We start from the raw sequence: 19,407 nt of genomic DNA on the forward strand, positions 1-19,407 counted from the left end.
CATACATGTGGAATTTTACTTCCAGCTAAATACCGTTTCCCCAAAATAAGACCTCCCCGGATAATAAGCCCAATCGGGCTTTTGAGCACATGCGCTAAATAAGCCCTCCCTGAAAATATTGTAACACAGCAGCAGCCATGAGGTGATCACGCTCGCTGCCTCCTGCACCTCAAAATAAGTCCTCCCCAAAAATATGGACAAGCGCTTATTTGGGGGGGGGGGGTCAAAAGAAAATAAGATGTCTTATTTTCGGGGAAACATAGTAACAAAAAGTTATGCCTCACTGATAAGTAAACAGCCTCTATAATACAGTTATTATGAATCTTCAGGTAGGAATTACTGTAGAACATCTACAGCAAAAATGCAGGAAAACATACCAGTTCCATAAAGTATTATCTTCAAACTGAGAAGGCATTTCAGTCATTAAACTATTGGAAATTGTGAGTGGGGTGATGGGTTAAACGGGTTTGTTCCAGTGGGCTATTTTTCTTTTCAAAGTAAGGCCTAAGACATATTGCTAGAGGCACTGGCTCTCTGTGTTATACCTATCACCAACTTCCTTTTTAAGTAAAAAAGCAAGAAAAGCCAAAAAATTTTTTGTAAAAATATTTAACACCAGCCAATAAGTGATTACAACATGATGCTACAGTAGAGAACTTGATTAGAAAAGTAGCATAGCAAATGATTAAGACTCCCATATTATAAAGTCCAGTTAATCTCCATCTTTTTTTCCAAAGTTCTAATTCTGAACTCCAATTCTGCCAATCTTTCTCTTCCACTTCCTCTGCCGTTGGTGTACTTTCTTCTTTTTCTTTTTCAACCTCATTTTTGGTTCTGGCCTCACCAGTTCTATCTCCACTGGCTTTTCTTCAGCTGGCGTTTCAAATACTTCCTCGGTGGGATCTTTAGGAATGAGTGCTTGGTCTTCCTTACTCTTCAATTTCTGTAACTGCTTCATGTTTTGCTTTTCTCTAAATTTAGCAACTAGGGCCAGTCTTATTCCCGACGATGCTGTAATAATAATAAAAAAGCAAATTAGTATGCATACTGTAGGGTATTGAAAAATATTAGAAAGCTGCATATATTTTTTTAAACCCTAGGTTATTGTGTCTATTAAATATACAACAGAGAGATGTGTACATGGGGGGAAACGTAGTAGGGATGCACCTGTGATCAAATGACACATTGTATGTGATGATGGGGTTTTGTTTTGTTTTTCCTTTTTTTCTCTCTCTTTTTTCCCTCTGTTTTTTTTCTATTGTTATGTGATGTGTTTAGGTAATAAAAAATAAAATTATAAAAAAAAAATTAGAAAGCTGCATATATCAAGCTAGACTCCTCCTAGTCTAGCTAGTTTGAGGTTTTATGGCAACTGAAAAAGCTCTACAACCCTTCAGATAGTTTTGTGCAACTGAACCAGAATGCTTCCTGGGTAGAACCAGAGCCCCCAATGCGCAAAAGAATATCTGCCATCAGTTTCTCCCTCTTGCCAGTTTCAGTTTCCAGAAATTTTATTAACTTGCATTGATTGATAGTTCATCTTTTTGTCCAGGAACTTAGTTTATGTAAGTTTGTTTTCTACATAGTAATGATCGTGTGAGACAAGGATGAGCTGAGAGATGTATTGACTGCTCCAAAGCTACCCAATGGTTCCATAGTTGATGATAAATTTGAACTTGGATCTCCAGTTCTAATATCTAAAAGGGATTGTATTACACTACTTTCGGGCAATATTACCTAAAAACAAAATATTATACAACTTAGTATTATGCTGTCTCTGCTATATCAAATAATGAACATGAATGTCCACCAAAGGTCTAAACCAGTGATTGCTAACCTTTTTCTAAAGGTGTGGCCAAAATTCACACGTGCCCAACCCCCTGCGCACATGACCCCCCTGTGCGCACGACCCCCAATACATGCGCCCGCACAGGGAGGAGTTTTCAGCTTCTCCAGAGGCTTTCCTAAAGCCTGAAGAGGGCGAAAATGGCCTCCTCCGGCCTCTGGAAGGGTGAATATCAAGGCTACTATGCCAGCAAAATATGGCTCCATGCGCCACCGGTGGCACACTGTCATAGCTTTGCCATCACGGGTCTAGACACGAAATTACATCACACAATAAGATACTGAAGACGTGCACTGTTCCTAGTTACTAGTGGGGTCAATCTAAACTTATTTTGTAATTTTAGCATAAGAGCCATCATTTATAATTTTGCAAATAGATTTGTACAAATGTACACTTTTCTGGTACATGCAAAGCACATTTGCACAAACGTGCAGATTACTGTAATGCACAGAATATCAAGTGTTTATAAAGAAAAATGTAACAAGCTAATCTGACAAGATCAATAATCAACAGACATCGAATTCTTGTTTCAAGTATCTTGCGACTGACTCAAAGTAACTGTGAGCCAACAGCCAGCAGTTTACAAGACTACTGAAGTTGATGGAGCAGCTTCCAGATATATGGAAAGTATTTTGATATATAGCATGCAAAGGAATCACTGCCTTTTAAATAAAGACCAAAGAAACTACCTAAGATGAACTATTGTTCAAGGGAAGCAGTCATTAAGAGACAACTCAGCATAGTAGAATATTGGGGGAAATAACAAAATACTGAAATTTTTATTAATGGTTTGAGATGGTGCAGACGCAACTACCAGGGTAACTACAAGTTGCAGTAAGTGTGAGGCTAGGTGTGAAGATCCAGTTCAAGTCCTGCATCAGCCAAGGAAGCTTGCTGGAAGATACTGGACAATTACTCTCCCTCAACCCTATCTATATAGTACAGCATTTTATGCTGGAGAAGGGAGTTGTGCTCCGTCTCCTTCACCATAAACCACTTTGAGTACGTAAGAAAAAAGACCAAAGTTATCTAACCGGTAATGAAAACAAGAATATAGTATTACCATATTTGGAGATTGGTAATGAGGGTTTTGATACAGGGTTTGTCCTCCAAAGCTGCCCTGGAAGATCTTGATTAGGTTCAGGACAAAACGAGGCCCAATTTCAACAAGAGCTCCATCTTCTTCTATGATCTGCAACAGAACCGAACAGGATATTTTGGCATTTGGAATCAAACTTAGCACCATTTGATCCAATGTGTTAACATTTTATTCTGATTAGAACTTTGAATCACCAGGTAGATGCTTCAATGCCCTTTTCTATCACCTACTTTTCCAGGACCTTCAACATCAGTGTACCCCAAACTCCTGGTTTTATTATGTAGGAGCTTAAGGGCTTTTATAACCTGAACACCTGAGATTTAATAATCCTTGACCCAGAAAGAAAACTGGAAACTACAAGGAGGTCAGTGGAAAAATTATCACTGGAAGAGGAACCCATTGCTTGCAGCATGAAATTGAAATATGATTCAGTGGCTATGTAACCATTATACTGTATACGCCTATCATTATACAAATCAGCTTGAGCAAGCTTTAAGTTCAAATTTTGTGTTTCCCTTTGAATACTGCCACATCAACAATTACGTTTGTGTAAATGCATTTTCCATTATATCTTAAAGAGATTTGACAGCATACAAATTTGTAAAATAAATAAATTCCAGATTCTGGTTTATTACTGTGTCTTTAAACAAGAAATCAAGGAATTCTTATTTAATTCTTTCATAAAACTTCAATTAAATTTACAATTTGTCTCTGTACAGAATGACAAACTTGAAAAAAAAATCAGTTAATTAATCTGAAGGAAAACAATTCTTTCAGTCCTGTTGGAACTGTGCAAAACAAAAAATGTGAAGCAGGCAAACCAGAGTTTGCCTAGGATGGTTTTTACAATTATTACTGTAACTCTATGCACCATTGTTACTTATATCACTACCAAATTCTCACCAGCTAGCCATACCCTTACTGGGATTTGAACTTGGGCTATTTTACATACACAAGCTCTCATCAGCTGAGCCAGGGGAATGCTTAGATGTTTTGTCAAGGCACCTGGTGTGCCCAAATATGGGAGCATACTGATTCCCTTTTACCAGGTGCTTGACAAAAACATTTAATTATTCCCTTGACTCAGCTGAAGGGAGGAGAGCTTATGCTTAGAGGTTAATTTAACTGTCTAACATGTAAAATAGCCCAAGTTCAAATCCCAGTAAGGGTATGGCTAGCTGATGAGAGCTAAATAGCTTGAAATAGAGCTATACTAGTCTCCATTTATTTATCAGCAAAAAATGCAATACAAAATAGTTTTGGCCTGGAAGCTCCTAGAGTGGAGTGAAAGGCAAAAAGGGAAGCAGTATGCTCCCTCCCATATTTGGGCATACCAGGTGCCTTGACAAACACACACACATATCAAAGCTAATCTAGTGAAAGAAAAATAACTTGGAAAAAAAACCATTTAACCTCTTCTGGGTTGGAACTCAATTGTCCTGTTCTTTTTCAGAGATCAAAACCTCAGAGAGTTCCTGTCACTATTGCTGACTCGTGCTCATAAATAAAACGGGAACTAACCTGATAATTTCGAAACCAGATCCTCTCATCTGCGATGGAGAAGGCGAAAACATGGTCTACAAAAGGCTGACTCCTGGGATGATACTGTGGAGTACTAAAGATCTAGTCAAGAGAAATGAGAGCGCTGATGATCAATACAATCATAATCCCAGATGGGTATCACAAAGGTCACATTCCATTTGTCTGGTCGATTTGTTGCTATTAAAATAGTTCGAGCACACAAATTGTTTATCACCCAAAGTCAGGCTATAATTATTTTTCTGTTTTCATAATACAAAGACTGTCTACTTTCTGAATATTTGTTAAAGGCAAAGTCAACATAACATCTGTCCAGGCTATTCTTGGTTTCTACAGAGCATATCAACTTCTTTACATAATGGAGACACTGAAAAAATGACAGCACATGTTCACAGAAGTGGAGGTAGAATACGGAAAATCAAATCTCAGCTTAATTCTTCAGGTCTTACTGTTGTATTTCCTTATGGACAAAGTTTTACAAAGACTAAATATGTAATGTGCAGTTCCTACTGAAGTAGGAGTGCAACCTATGCTTACTACAAGTCTAATAAAACCTTGTTCCTCAAATATGTACATCAAATCCCAATCAAAGGATTCCAAATCTGGTGCAACACATCATTACAAATAGAAGGCTGCCTCTTAGGAATAATTAAATATATACAGACCTGAATAAATAGCTCTTTCAGCAAAGCATAATGTGGTTTCTGGTCAAAAACCTATGAAAGAAACAATAAAGTTTAGGAATTGTGAAAAAGCATGAGAATTATAGACCATGAAGGATAGTAGTCCCATAACTAAGTTTATTCTTACTGGATCGAAAGAAAGAACGGGTCGAGAACCTCTCAAACAGTTTCCAGTCATCTTCAACTCAGCCAATGTGTGAACTGTAATGATATTAAGTACAATTAAGAATGTACTGTCTGCTATGTGGGGAAGAAGTTGCTTAAAAGAACAGAACAGTATAGCAGCTGATCAGTATACTAATTTTTGCAAATGCCCAACACAATTACCACAAGCATTTTGTGGATTGTTTGGAAGCAGTTAAAATGATGTATTAAAAAATATTTCACACAGTAGGTGGCTGTACTTACTGTTCTGGACTAAAAACTTGGCTGATGGTCCATGGGGGACATTTGAAAGCCTAAAACAGTTATGGAAGATGGTCAGAAACAATATTAGCATTTCTTTGGTAATTGCATTTTTAGTAATTGGCCCACGGTATAATGTTTTGAATGTATGAAATAGACAATATTTGACAAGAGATGCCTGAAAGTGCCCCAAATATATACTAAAAGCTTTTGAAGTTTTGCCATTGTTTTCAAATTGCCACTACAACAGTGATGTTTTGGCTTATTTTTGGAGTAGGAACATCCAAACCTCTAGGCAGGGGTGGGAAACTAAGGCAACTTTTCAAACTGTGGGCTTCAATTTCCAGAATTCCAAAATTAGCATGGCAGTTAAAGTGCATAGGTCACACAGTGTCTAGATATCAGTAATTGGAATATATAGGCAGATGTTTTCCTCACCAAATGTAAAGATCTTGCTTCTTTTTGGCTTCAAAAAATATGCACTTATTGCAATTCTTCATTTCACAGACCTACATAAAGTAAGAAAAACAATATTCAGAGCAAAGAAGAGTATTTCATTGTGTTTATCTAATATTCAGAATAAAAAAGGATTTTATGAGTGCAGATGAAGCTTGCTTATGTTGTTTTAGATAATCCTCAAGTCTGTAATTTATAATACGGCACAGTGGAAAGTTTAAACACAGGAAAAGGTAGAATTAAATTCCCACACACCAGGACAATCAATTAGTAACTTGGAAAAAGAAAATTTATACAACTTACCTCATTAATGATAAATAGCTTGTCTTTCCTGTCCATTTTGGTATCTATAACACAAATAGAAAGCATCTGTTAAGTTATAAACTTCAATAATATAGAATTTTACAGATACTGAAGATTCTCTCAAAAATTAATATTCAGAATGACAGCTTTGACACATTTAGTTTATAGGTGATGCTTTCAAGTTTTTCCATGTGTTTTTTTCCTAATACCTCTATCTGCAAAAGTGGAACCTGTTTTGTATTCATATGTTGCATACCATATGCTACTTACTTTTGTTAAGGACAGGAAAAAATCATAAGCTAACTGGCTTTAAGATGAGGCAACATATGTATAATTGTATAACTACTGATTCACTCGGTTTTATTGTAACTCCAATATCTTTTCAGAAACTAATAATTCCTAGTGTACACATTTGTGCAGGCTTTCATAAATTGAAATAATAAGCACCTAATTAAAAAGACAGAGAAGTAATACAAGTAAAATCAGAACTACCTGCTTTAGAATGAGGCATTAATGTACGCAAATCCTTCATTAGATGCCTTGTCCTAAATTTATTCCTCTGGAAGAAAAAATGAGGACCCTCTCTTTGTTGTTCCATTTACCCTGGAAAACAGAAACATTAGCATGACCTAGTTAAGAAGAAACTAAATTAAATATTTAACCAAGCAGTGGTTAAATACACTAACAGTAAATTGTTTCATGTGAAGAAACTGTGCAATATGACAAAGTATCTGGCAGAAGCTTCAAAATCTCAAACAGAGGTCCCCAATTTTATGATTAAAAAAAAAACCCAATAATTAAGTAGGATCAGGCCCTAATCCTTGGCAACTTTTAAGGCAAGTGGAGTTCATGCTGACTGGGGAATTCTGGGAGTTGAAATCCACTTAACTTAAGGTTGAGAAACACTGCTCTAACCTTAGAAATACTTTTCAAAGCCAAAGTCCAAGACCCCTTAAAGCAGTGGTCTCCAACCTTGGCAACTTTAAGACTTGTGGACTTCAACTCCCAGAGTTCCTCAGGTTCTTAAAGTTGCCAAGGTTGGAGACCACTGCCTTAAGGAAGCCTCCAATCACATGAAAATTTAATCTTTCTACTAAAGGAGGATCACCAATCCCTCCACACAGTCTCCCAAGGCAGAACTATGGAAAGAACTACCTTGGTCAAAAACACCATCCCAAAAGGTAATATATCAGCATTAAAAGTCTTTCGCTATGCAGGCATTCCTCGAGTTATGACAATTGAGCCCAAAATTTATGTTGCTAAGTGAAACATTTGTTAACATTTGCCCCATTTTATGACTTTCCTTGCCACAGTTGTTAGGTGAAGCACTAAAAGTTGTTGAGTCAGTAATCTGGTTGCTAAGTGAATCTGGATTCCCCACTGACTTTGCTTGTCGGCAAAAGCTGATCACACGATCCCAGGATACTGCAACCGTCATAAATATGAACCACTTGCCAAGCATCTGAATTTTGAGCATGTGGCCCTGGTGATGGTGCAATGGTTGTAGGTGTGAAAAACAGTCGTCAGTCGTTTTTTTTTAGTGCTATTGTAAATGGCATTCTGAACCGTCACTAAATGAACTGTTGCAAGTCAAGGACTACCTGTACAGCCAATTGAATTATTAACTCAAAGAACTTTTCAGTTTCTCACAGGGAAAGTTACAGCTCACCTACAAGGCGCCCTCAGCTCACTTGCAAAGTTACAGCCTTGATAAAATTCATTCAAAGCTCAACTCATTATTATTCAACAACAAATGTTAGATACCACCACCAAATGGATCTGTAGCTTCTCTGATAAAAGAGAAGTTACAGATCCAAGAGAAGCTACTACTCAATGAGTAGTCCTTAATGGTACTACCTATACATGGAGAGAAGTAAGTAGTGGGGTACCAGAAGACTCCATCTTAGGCCCACCACTCTTCAATAGCTTCATAAATGATTTAGATGAGGGACTAGAAGGGGAACTCATCAAATTTGCAGAAGAAGGGGTCAAATATTTCTCCAAAGCACCAGAAAGCAGGACAAAAAACAATGGTTGGAACCAAGGAGGGAAGCAACCTAAAATTGAGAACTTCCTAACAGTGAGGACAATTAACCAGTGGAAAGAGTTTTGCCTTTAAAAATTGTGGCTGCTTCATCACTGGTTTTTAAGAAGAGTTTTTAGACAGTCCATTATCTAAAATGGTATAGGTTCTCCTGCTTGACCAGAGGGCTGGACTAGAAGACCTCCAAGGTTCTGTTCTGTTCTATTAAAATATTTTGGAAGAGGGAAAGGCAGGCACCCTGTTATACCAGCCCACGTTCCCAGAAACATTTTGCACATGCTCAGAGGTACAGTGGCATTAGATGGCTGAGAAAGATTTGGCTGCTTCAACCTGATGTAATTCAATGGTAAAAAAAGTAAGGTTCTACATTTAGGCAAGAAAAACAAAATGCACAGGTACAGTATAGGTGGTAACTTGCTCAATAGTAACGTGAGAAAGATCTTGGGAGTCCTGGTGGACAACCATTTAAATATGAGCCAGCAGTGTGCAGCAGCTGCCAAAAAAGCCAACACAGTTCTAGGCTGCATAAATAGAGGGATAGAATCAAGATCACTTGAGGGTTAATACCACATTATAATGCCTTGGTAAGGCCACACTTGGAATACTGCATCCAGTTTTGGTCACCATAATGTAAAAAAGATGTGGAGACTCTAGAAAAAGTGCAAAGAACAACAACAAAGATGATTAGGGAACTGGAGGCTAAAACATATGAAGAACGGTTGCAGGAGCTGGGTATGTCTAGTTTAATGAAAAGAAGGACTAGGGGAGACATGATAGCAGTCTTCCAATATCTCAGGGCTGCCACAAGAAGAGGGAGTCAAGCTATTCTCCAAAGCACCTGAGAGGGTAGGACAAGAAGCAATGGGTGGAAACTTATCAAGGAGGGAAGCAACTTAGAACTAAGGATAAATTTCCTGACAGTGAGAACAATTAATCAGTGGAACAACTTGCCTCCAAAAGTTGTGAATGCTCCAACACTGGAAATTTTTAAGATGATGTGGGATAGCTATTTGTCTGTAGGGTTTCCTGCCTAAGCAGGGGTTGACTAAAGACCTTCAAGGTCCCTTTCAACTCTATTATTCTATCTTGCCTTTAGCATCAATCTGCACAATTTTTTTGAAAACCAGACTCTTTTCATTCTTCATGATGAAGAAATAATACAAAGCAGGTAAGGTCCAATACAGATAGTCCTTAACTTAGAACAATTCGTTTAGTAACCATTCAAAGTTACAATGGCACTGGAAAAAAATGACTTAGGACTGTTTTTCACACTTACAACCATTGCAATATCCCCATGGTCACATGATCAAAATTCATAGGGTTTCCTGCCTAAGCAGGGGGTTGGATTAGAAGACCCCCAAGGTCCCTTCCAACTCTGTAATTCTATTCTATTTTACTCTCCTCTCCTGTATTCTGATCCTATTCCATTCTATTCCTTATTCTATTCCATTCCGCAGTATTCTGATTCCTATACCCATTCCATTCCTATTCTGTTCTACTTTACACTACTCTCTTCTCCAGTATTCTGATTCCTATTCTATTCTATTCCTTATTCTATTCTATAGTATTCTGATCCCTATTCCCTTCCCATTCCATTCCTATTCCATTCTACTTTACTCTCCTCACCAGTATTCTGATTCCTATTCTATTCTATTCCTTATTCTATTCTATTTTTCAGTATTCGGATTCCTATTCCCATTCCCTTCCCATTCTATTCCTACTCCATTCTACTTTACTCTCCTATCCTCTCTAGTATTCTGATTCCTATTCTATTCTATTCCTTATTCTATTCTGTAGTATTCTGATTCCTATACCCATTCCATTCCTATTCTGTTCTACTTTACACTACTTCTTCTCCAGTATTCTGATTCCTATTCTATTCTATTCCTTATTCTATTCTATAGTATTCTGATCCCTATTCCCTTCCCATTCCATTCCTATTCCATTCTACTTTACTCTCCTCACCAGTATTCTGTTATTCTATTCTATTCCTTATTCTATTCTATTCTTCAGTATTCGGATTCCTATTCCCATTCCCTTCCCATTCTATTCCTACTCCATTCTACTTTACTCTCCTCCCCTCTCTAGTATTCTGATTCCTATTCTATTCTATTCCTTATTCTATTCTGTAGTATTCTGATTCCTATTCCCATTCCTATTCCCTTCCCATTCCATTCTACTTTACTTTCTCCCTCTTCTCCAGTATTCCGATTTCTATTCTATTCCTTATTCTATTCTTCAGTATTCTGATTCTTATTCCCATTCTATTCCTATTCCATTCTACTTTACTCTCCTGTCCTCTCTAGTATTCTGATTCCTATTCTATTCTATTCACCATACCATACCCCATACCATACCATTCTACTCCACAGTATTCTGATTCCTATTCCCATTCCCAATTCCATTCCTATTCTATTCTACTTTCCTCTCCTCTGCAGTGTTCTGATTCCTATTCCTATTCTATCTATGCTAACCTCAGGGAGCGAAGGGCTCAGGGGCATCCATACCCTCCCTCCATAGAAACCCCCCTCGTGGCGTCCACACCTGCGAGACCGGGGAGGGATGTGGAATTCATCCTGGCCCGGCACGGAGAACGGATCTCTCTCGGCCTCCACGCTCTCCTTCCCTTCCGAAGCTCCCTTCGCGCGTTTTTTCTTCGGCCCGGCTGCGGTGGCCTTGCCAGCTCCACGCCGCCTCTTGGTCGCCGCCATTTGCCTTCTCCCAGAGGGCCTCCCTTTCGACCGCTCTAGGATCTCCAGGGGCGGCTGAAAGAACGATAGAGTTTTCTCGCGGGCGCGCTAGGAATTGGGAAAGTTCGGCTTGGTTTCTTGCGCCGTAAAGAACTTGGTAGAAGGTACCGTGTGCTTTATTGATTACCTTAATAAACTCAGTGTCACAAATGGCTTAACCCGTGTTACCTTTATTTTTTTTAACTTTAAAAGCATCGCAATTAATATTTCTTTTTTTTTAAAAAAACCGAATTGCTTCTGGTGCTGCATGTAAATAGCAATATCACCATGCATTATATGAAAACTATCGTTTTTAAAAACCTAATCGGTTGTATAAAAAGAGTTGTAGAGTGAAGGGGAGGAAAGAACTGTATTGTACAATCTGGGAATCGAATTAAAACGGAGGAAAAGAAGGCGGTGTGTCATTGTGCATGCATTCTGCAGGATTAAGGAGCAAAAAACAAAATAACTGCACCAGGTTTTTGGACTGGCAACGTTTCTAGCCTCCCGTAAGTGTTGTCCATAAAAACTAAGGCACCCGAGTTCGTCGGAGCTGGAAAATTTCTTGCCCCTGAATTTGAAGGAGAAACACCCAATACCTTTGCAAAGTGATGTAGGAAGGAAACGGGAGGAATTTACTCAGAAAGTATTACTACTAAAAGAAAAAAGGGATAAAATCCTAAATTCAGAAACAAAGGCACCACTAGGAGCTTTTAGGAAAACAGGAAACATTAGAATAGAAAATCATTAAAAATCCCCATAGAAACAGATAGCCCAAGAAGAAAAACCAGAGTAATTAAAATTTCGATATAGTGGAGGAAAAAACAGGAAATGGAGATACCAGAGGAGATGACAAGGCGGAAGCAAAACAGAAAGGTGCTAAAGACAGGTTATAAAAACAGTATCAGTTTTGGAAAACCTACTTGGGGCAAATAAAATTAAGATTACAAACACAAATTAGCAAGCACCTCCTTGCTGGTAGAGCAAAACAGGAATGAAACCATTAGTATAGGAATTACACAAAAGCAGAATCATTAGCACAAAGCTATTAAAAAATCAGACTTCAAAGGTAACAAGAGTATAAAAATATCTAGTCAATCTCAGTTTAGCAGCTAGACCAGGAACGATGTCCTTGCTGCTTGTACCTCCTTCCTGAAAAAATAAAATGCTTGACTTCCATGTAGCGGTTCCGTTTCAATTATTTTTCGCGCTTCCCAGCGGGAAATTCAAACCTAGCAAAGGAAGATTTGAACTCTTCCAACAGTGGCTCATCGCCACTTCAGACAAAGTGAAAGTTTATTAAGGGGCAGTCAAGAATAGAATTTGAATTGAATTCTTTATTGTCCAAGTGTGATTGGACACACAAGGAATTTGTCTTCGGTGCCTATGCTCTCAGTGTACATAAAAGAAAATTAAACATCCATCACGAATCATAAGATACAACACTTAGTAATAGTCATAGATTACTAATAAACAGTCAAATCATACTAGGAAACAAATAAAACAATATTAATTGTAAAGATACAATCAATGTATTTATAGTCATAAGTGGGAAGAAATGGGTACTAGGAAGGATGAGAAGAACAATAGTAATACCGTCTTAGTAAATAATTTGACAGTGTTGTGGCAATTAGTTGTTTAGCAGAGTGATGGCATTCAGGTGAAAAGCTGTCCTTGTGTCTCGTTGTTCTGGTGTGCAGTGCCCTAGCGTAATTTTGAGGGTAGGAGTTGAAACAATTTATGTCCAGGATATGAGGGGTCTAGATATTTTCACAGCCCTCTTTTTAACTCGTGCAGTATACAGATCCTCAATGGAAGGCAGGTTGGTAGCAATTGCTTTTTCTGCAGTTCTAATTATCCGTTGTCTGTCTTAGAATACAGTATAATTGCGGCTTATAAAGGATCTTAGTATAATTGCTGGTTAAAACCTGTTGTGCTGTATGGAGTCATGTCTGTTTCAGCTAACTGTGTTTGGATTTTTACAGGTTTTTTCTTTCAGAATTTCCAGATTTTTTGGCTTTCTAAGGAGGGCTTTAAGGGTGCCTTGAAGCCATGCCCTTCTCAACCCAGCCTGAAACAGGCAAAGAGCAGAATGTTCTGGTAGCAACTCTTGATAATGTCAGAAACCTCTCCTATTTTGAAAGCCATTCATTTCAAAGACCACGCTACTTCCTTCGCTACATCAAATGGACTCAAAGTCACGGTGGAAAATGCAAAGTCTTTGCAAGCCAATGCCTTTATTCAGGTTAGACCATAGGATGTCTTTTCTGCCGCCTTATGAGGAATTTTAGTTCGACTAAAAAAATCAGGCGAATGTGTGTGACAGCCAATATAAGACTTCCAAAAGAAATGATGTGTTCTAATAAATGAAAACAATTGTGCTGTAATATCAGCATATTTATTTCCAGCAGAGGGAACTCTTTAAGCCCCTTTGTGATAGTTGAGTCATCTAGTCTGGTGTAATGTTATCCCAGAAGTATTTCTTGATACACATTTAATAATAAATATTGTAATTTAAAATAGATTTTGTATTTATGGAAGAGAAGGTATTTTGAAAATAAAGAAATTGTTGTTCCAGCCCTGCTGTGTAGAGTAGGGTTTCTACTAGACTTTTTTAAAATCATCCCAGCCTTTCCCTTGTGTCTGTTATTGCAAATTATCAGATCCATGTGCTGTTTTGTAAAACACTTTCTTCTTGAACTATCTCTTGCTAAAAACCACCGGATTGCATTATATTACTTGGCCTTATAGTTTCTGAATTTGTTAATTTACAGGCCGGAATTTTCCAAGAATTTGTAGTGCAGGAAGAATCTGTGATGTTCAGAATCAATCTGTCTGTGCTTTTGGACTGTTTGACCATCTTTGGAACAAATTCTTTGCCAGGTATTGCGTGAATTTATGTTGACAACTTGTTCCTTATGATATCCTGAGTTGTGAATTGAATTAAAGATGTATTCTGACCCAGGCTTCCCAAGAGCATGAAGCAAACTCCTTGTCCCAACAAAAACCTCTTTTATTAATTGAATGTGAATTCTTCTCATTCACATCCAACAAAGTCTTTCAAGGGAGGATTTACAGTCACAGACCTTATCTGGCTTGGAGAGCTGCCAGGCCGATATCTGCAAAACTTGGCAAGGAGTCTCGGAGAGGCACGAACCAATTAAGTGAACCAATTGTCCCCTGCAAACTCCACTCCCCTTTTGCTCCTCTTTTATTTCCTCTGGGAGGGGCCATTGTCTGGTCTTACTCCCAAGTCGACCCCTGTTCTTTAGCTGTTCCCTCAGGCAACTCTACGCATGCACACACTGGGAAGAGGCTCCAGCTGTTCGTCTGCCTCACTGATGTCTGACTCTGAAGGCAGCTGATAACTGACATACAGCTCTGCCCCTTCTCCAGACTCCAGGACTGGCCCATGTTCCTTCCCTACCTCCTCACTGTCTGAATCTGCTGCCAGCTCTGCTCTAGTGAATAGGAATAGTTGCAATATTATAATAGGGTGTGTGTTGCTTTTCCTATTTCAGGAACTCAAACAGCCCTTCGGATGTGTTATCGGGGATATGGCTACCCTCTAACCCTCTACCTGGAGGAAGGAGGGGTGGTGACTGAATGTAAAATCAACACTCAGGAACCTGAAGAGATTCTCGATTTTGACTTCTGCAGTACTAATGTTGTAAATAAAATTATTCTACAGTCGGAGGGACTCAGAGAGGCATTTTCCGAACTGGATATGACCAGTGAAATGCTGCAGATTACAATGTCTCCAGACAAACCTTATTTCAGGTAGTCGAAATAATTGTCCTAGTCCAGGGGTCAGCAACCCGTGGCTCTGGAGCTGCATGTGGCTTTTTCATCCCTCTGCTATGGCTCCCTGTCACTGGTTGGCTCCACAATTGTTAGGGCTTTTGATTAGGACAGGTAAAGGAAAAAGGATGCCGCGCTAGGAGGAGACTCTATGGTGGGAGAACTGGACTTCCGGTTGGCTCCAGAATTGAACGGGGGACTTCTGGTTAGGACCTTTGTGGCTTTTTGAGTGTTTAAAGTTGCCGACCCCTTTCGTAGTCTGATAATCACATATCAAAATCGGGTAACTGTGAACTGTGAGCAAAGTGCAAAACATGGCATAAAATGAGCCTATGGAAAGGAAAGCTGAATATACTTTTGCATATTTAAAATTCAGTCTTGATTATGCTCTAGCACAACAGTCCTTCCGTTATCTAAAAGTAAGTCCTATTGAATTCCAGGGCTCCCCCCCCCCCCAAATTATGTATGTGGAATATTGTAGCGGAAAAGGACCACTAATTAGCCAGTAGTAAAACTGCAGCATGAGATTTTGTAGAGTTGCCAAGTCAGGGTAGATCAGCCATGAGCAACCTTTTTGCAGCTGTTCTAGCAGATGTTTATGCTTTTGAGGCCTTCTGAGGATGTAGTGCTGAGGTTCGTGATGTGAGCAGAGGGAGGAACCTGTTTTCCATTTTGGAATGTAATTGAGAGGAACCAGAAATTTAACACACTTTTTTTAGTGATAAAGAGAAATTACTAGAAACATATAAGGGTCTTATTTTCTTTTGACCCCTTAAATAAGCGCTTGGTCTTATTTTCGGGGTGGTCTTATTTTTGAGATTCAGGAGGCCCCTTAACCTTGGCCCGCAGTCCGCGGATCAGCTGATCCAAAAAGGGCCAGAAGTTCTGTCTCCATTTCTGGCACACTCTTGCCAGCCCCAGCATCACTGTTTATGCAGCCGCCACTAAGAGAAGGGGCGTGGTAGCTAGGTTTTGTGGGAGCGGCCTCCGCGTGGCCCTTTTGCGTGGATGGCAGGTGCATGTGAGGCATGTTCACCCCTCCTTCGCCCCTTCCCCCCCAGGAAATGGCAGAGACTGGCTGCGCATGCATTTAAATATTTTAGGGGAGGGCTTATTTTCGGGGAAATTATAATGGCAGAAGAAGTAGTGGGAAACAGAAATTACTAAGGTTGATGAAATTGTAGGCCAGGATGGTTCAGGAACAAGATTCCTTGAATATTTGCAAACTCTTCTTGCTATTTAAAAAGAGGGAAAAAATAGGGTTTTTTAAACGCTTTGCTAATTTTTTAATGGGCATAACGCATGTCACATGACTCTGCAAGATTTAAATTCATTTTGCTCCTTCAATCCTACTAATCCCATTCATCTTCCTTTCTCTTAAATATCTCTTTGCAACAGTTAGACAAAAATACTTTCAGACTTCGATGCCAGGCATAATTTTCCAGTAAATCTAGACACATTCTGAATTAGGTTGGCTCAATTTTGTCATATGCTGTGTTTGCATATGCGATATTGCTATTTTTGTTATTCAGTCTGGTATATCTTTTCTTCTTAAGATTATCTACTTTTGGGAATGCTGGAAGCACTCACCTGGATTACCCCAAAGATTCTGACCTTATTGAAGCGTTTCATTGTAATGAAACACAAACAAACAGGTGAGCTACACCAATGCATTTACCTTCAAAGTATTACGGTGACCATTTGTATCATACAGCTGTTAATATTTATTTATCCTAGACTGCATATCCATGGCCAGAAAGGTGATCAATATCGCTTAATTGGAATTTTTGTAGCAAGATTGGCAACGGTTTTTGGTATTGAATGCCATGCATGCCATCCTGCACAGTCAAAACATTTTTTTTAAAGTCCCAAATCAAAATGATATTGAGAAATCTAGCAAGTATGTCCAGTACTGTGATTTTTGTATATTTTTGAAAAGAGAAATGGAATATATGTACTTCAGGATTGATCTATGGAGTCCTTGGGTACGCTCTGAACATTTCATTACCCAACTAGGGTAATGTATGAGTGATGTGGGGTTTGCTCCCTGTTTATATATAGTAGCTTTTTCAGCCAGTTTTGGTTGGGAGCATGGTTTTCGGTGGAAGTGTGAATACATTCCACATGCTGGCTGGGGAATTCTGGGAGTTGAAGTCCACACAGCTTCAAGATTGAGAAACACTGTGTTACAGGGAAGCCACAAAATCAGATAGGTGTGTCCTTCCAGGGTGAAGTTGTGTAAATGTGCTAATCACATTGGGCTCATTTTAAATGCTGGGTAAATTGCACTTGGATTGACAACAAAGCGTGGGGAGAAAGGATGACGTTTCACTTTTTGCTCCTAGTAATACTGTTCGTGCAGGATTGGGTGTTTTTTTTTAACTCAGACAGTGGCAGCCACTTAGCTAAAGGTAAATGTTCCCCTCGCACATACGTGCTAGCTGTTCCTGACTCTACGGGGTGGTGCTCATCTCCGTTTCAAAGCCGAAGAGCCAGCGCTGTCCGAAGAAGTCTCTGTGGTCATATGGCCAGCATGACTAAACACCGAAGGCGCACAGAATGCTGTTACCTTCCCACCAAAGGTGGTTCCTATTTTCTACTTGCATTTTTACATGCTTTCAAACTGCTAGGTTGGCAGAAGTTGAGATGAGTAACGGGAACTGACTGCGTTACGTGGTGCTAGGGATTCGAACCGCCGAGCTGCCGACCTTTCTGTTTGACAAGCTCAGCGTCTTAGCCATTGAGCCACCGCGTCTCACGGCAGCCACTTACACCTATGTAATATTGACATTATACCTTTCCTTTTTACGATACAAGATATCATTACTCAAGCCATCAATTAAAGCGTTAGCTCTGTCTTGCAAGGTATCCATTCGGACAGATAACCGAGGTTTTCTTTCATTGCAATATATGATAAGGAACGAAGACGGAGAGATCTGCTTTGTGGAATATTACTGCTGTCCCGATGAGGATGTGACAGAAGCAGAACTGTAGCTGTCATGAAAATGGGACTGAATTAATACCTGAGAAAACTGTTTAGTTCGGGAACGAAACAGAACAAGAGGAATCCAATTGAAAGGCCAGAGATCAGAACATTCCTGAGCCATACCTCGTGTCCTTAACATTAGGGGGGCGTGGGGTGAAAAATGCAGATGGAGACAATATGCTTTGAAAAAGCTGCTGCAAATACCCCTGGAGGAATGTGTGTGATATGGAGGGTCAGGTTCTAGAATAAGAATACACTTTTTTATTTTTTCCAGGCAAGGGTTATGCTTTGCCTCCAAAAGGAGGGCAGGATAAAGCCAAAAGAATTTTTTTCAGTTATCTGAAAATCAAAATTACAAGGGACATCTGTAACAGTGGGGCTTACATACGCAATACAGAAGCTAGAAATGAGCCTTTGAAACAGCTGAACTGGTTGCATGTCAAAATGAGCCACTATCTCATTTCTGGTGTCAGATTTGGCAAAACTATGTTGTATCACCTACTTTGCATTTGAATCTCGAAAGTATCACGGATTCTGAATGGATATGTTTCCCATTTCATATACCGCAAAATACATTTTCAAATGTAGTTTTTAATTATTATTATTATTTTGCTCAAGGTAACAGGCAATCTCCTTTCCATCCTTCCTATTTTGAACTAGAGTGACTCCTCCCTGTTTTCAGGCTGCCCCTCTATCTAGGCAAACAAGCAAGGAATCAGTACCACCATTTTAGAGGACAGAAGAAGCGCTCAACATTTTATTTAAAAAAATAGATCATCAATCTGATTGAAGAAATGATTTGAGGTGGGGGTTGGATGAAAAATGAAGGGGGCAATTTATATCATCTGGCCCTCATTCTGTCTTTTCTCGCGGTGGCTCAATTGAAATGTACGGATGACTAGAAATGGTATTGGGGAGAAAATGCTTGTTTTCCTGCAGAAAAAGTAACATGGAAACCTATTAACTAATTTAAAGAGGTGATTCTAAAATTCAGTTAGGTAAGTATTATTACAAGAATAAACATTGTAGACAAACACACACACACCCTTAACCAGTGGTGGGATTCATTTTTTTTTACTACCTATACTGTAAAATCCCCATTTCTTCCCCACTCCTGGAGGAAAGATACTGCAAAATTTCCATTTCCACCCCACCCCACCCACTAACTTGCTCTCCAGCTCCGTTCTCTTGTGCATGGCAACTGATCAGCTGGGACTATGATCAGCTGGGACTCGGGAGGCAGCGAATAGATGGGGGCGGGGCCAACCAGAGGTGGTATTTGCCGGTTCTCCGAATTCAAAATTTCTGCTACCGGTTCGCCAGAACCAGTCAGAACTGACTGAATATCACGTCGGCCCTTAACTATTAATCATCCTTTCATCTGCTCACCACCACCCTGGAAATCCGTACTACCTTTGAAAGCTCAAGCTTAGTTGACTGAATTTCAGTGGACAGAGAGAGGCTGATGTGCCTACTTTGGCCAAAGAAATGACGAAATGAGGAATCTACCTTACCT

The 19,407-nt window shown here is 39.3% G+C and overlaps 2 protein-coding genes across 2 annotated transcripts; one reads left to right on the forward strand and one right to left on the reverse strand.

Moving 5' to 3' along the window:
- Positions 1-546: 546 nt before the first annotated feature.
- Positions 547-11,129, reverse strand: BRIX1 (biogenesis of ribosomes BRX1). Its single transcript, XM_032213460.1, is given in 12 exon segments — positions 547-1,002; positions 1,005-1,011; positions 2,910-3,038; positions 4,467-4,568; positions 5,150-5,200; positions 5,295-5,368; positions 5,576-5,625; positions 6,011-6,081; positions 6,332-6,375; positions 6,824-6,883; positions 6,886-6,945; positions 10,930-11,129. Coding segments are annotated over 12 exon segments (1,068 nt in total). The 5' UTR covers positions 11,087-11,129; the 3' UTR covers positions 547-739.
- A 17-nt stretch (positions 11,130-11,146) lies between these two features.
- On the forward strand, positions 11,147-18,231 carry RAD1 (RAD1 checkpoint DNA exonuclease). The gene is given in 7 exon segments (XM_032213459.1): positions 11,147-11,229; positions 13,090-13,236; positions 13,238-13,349; positions 13,879-13,987; positions 14,626-14,884; positions 16,462-16,560; positions 17,716-18,231. Coding segments are annotated over 6 exon segments (843 nt in total). The 5' UTR covers positions 11,147-11,229; positions 13,090-13,156; the 3' UTR covers positions 17,900-18,231.
- The last annotated feature ends 1,176 nt before the right edge of the window (positions 18,232-19,407 follow it).

This window comes from Thamnophis elegans, chromosome 3, assembly GCF_009769535.1.
Source record: "Thamnophis elegans isolate rThaEle1 chromosome 3, rThaEle1.pri, whole genome shotgun sequence".
NCBI lineage: Eukaryota > Metazoa > Chordata > Lepidosauria > Squamata > Colubridae > Thamnophis > Thamnophis elegans.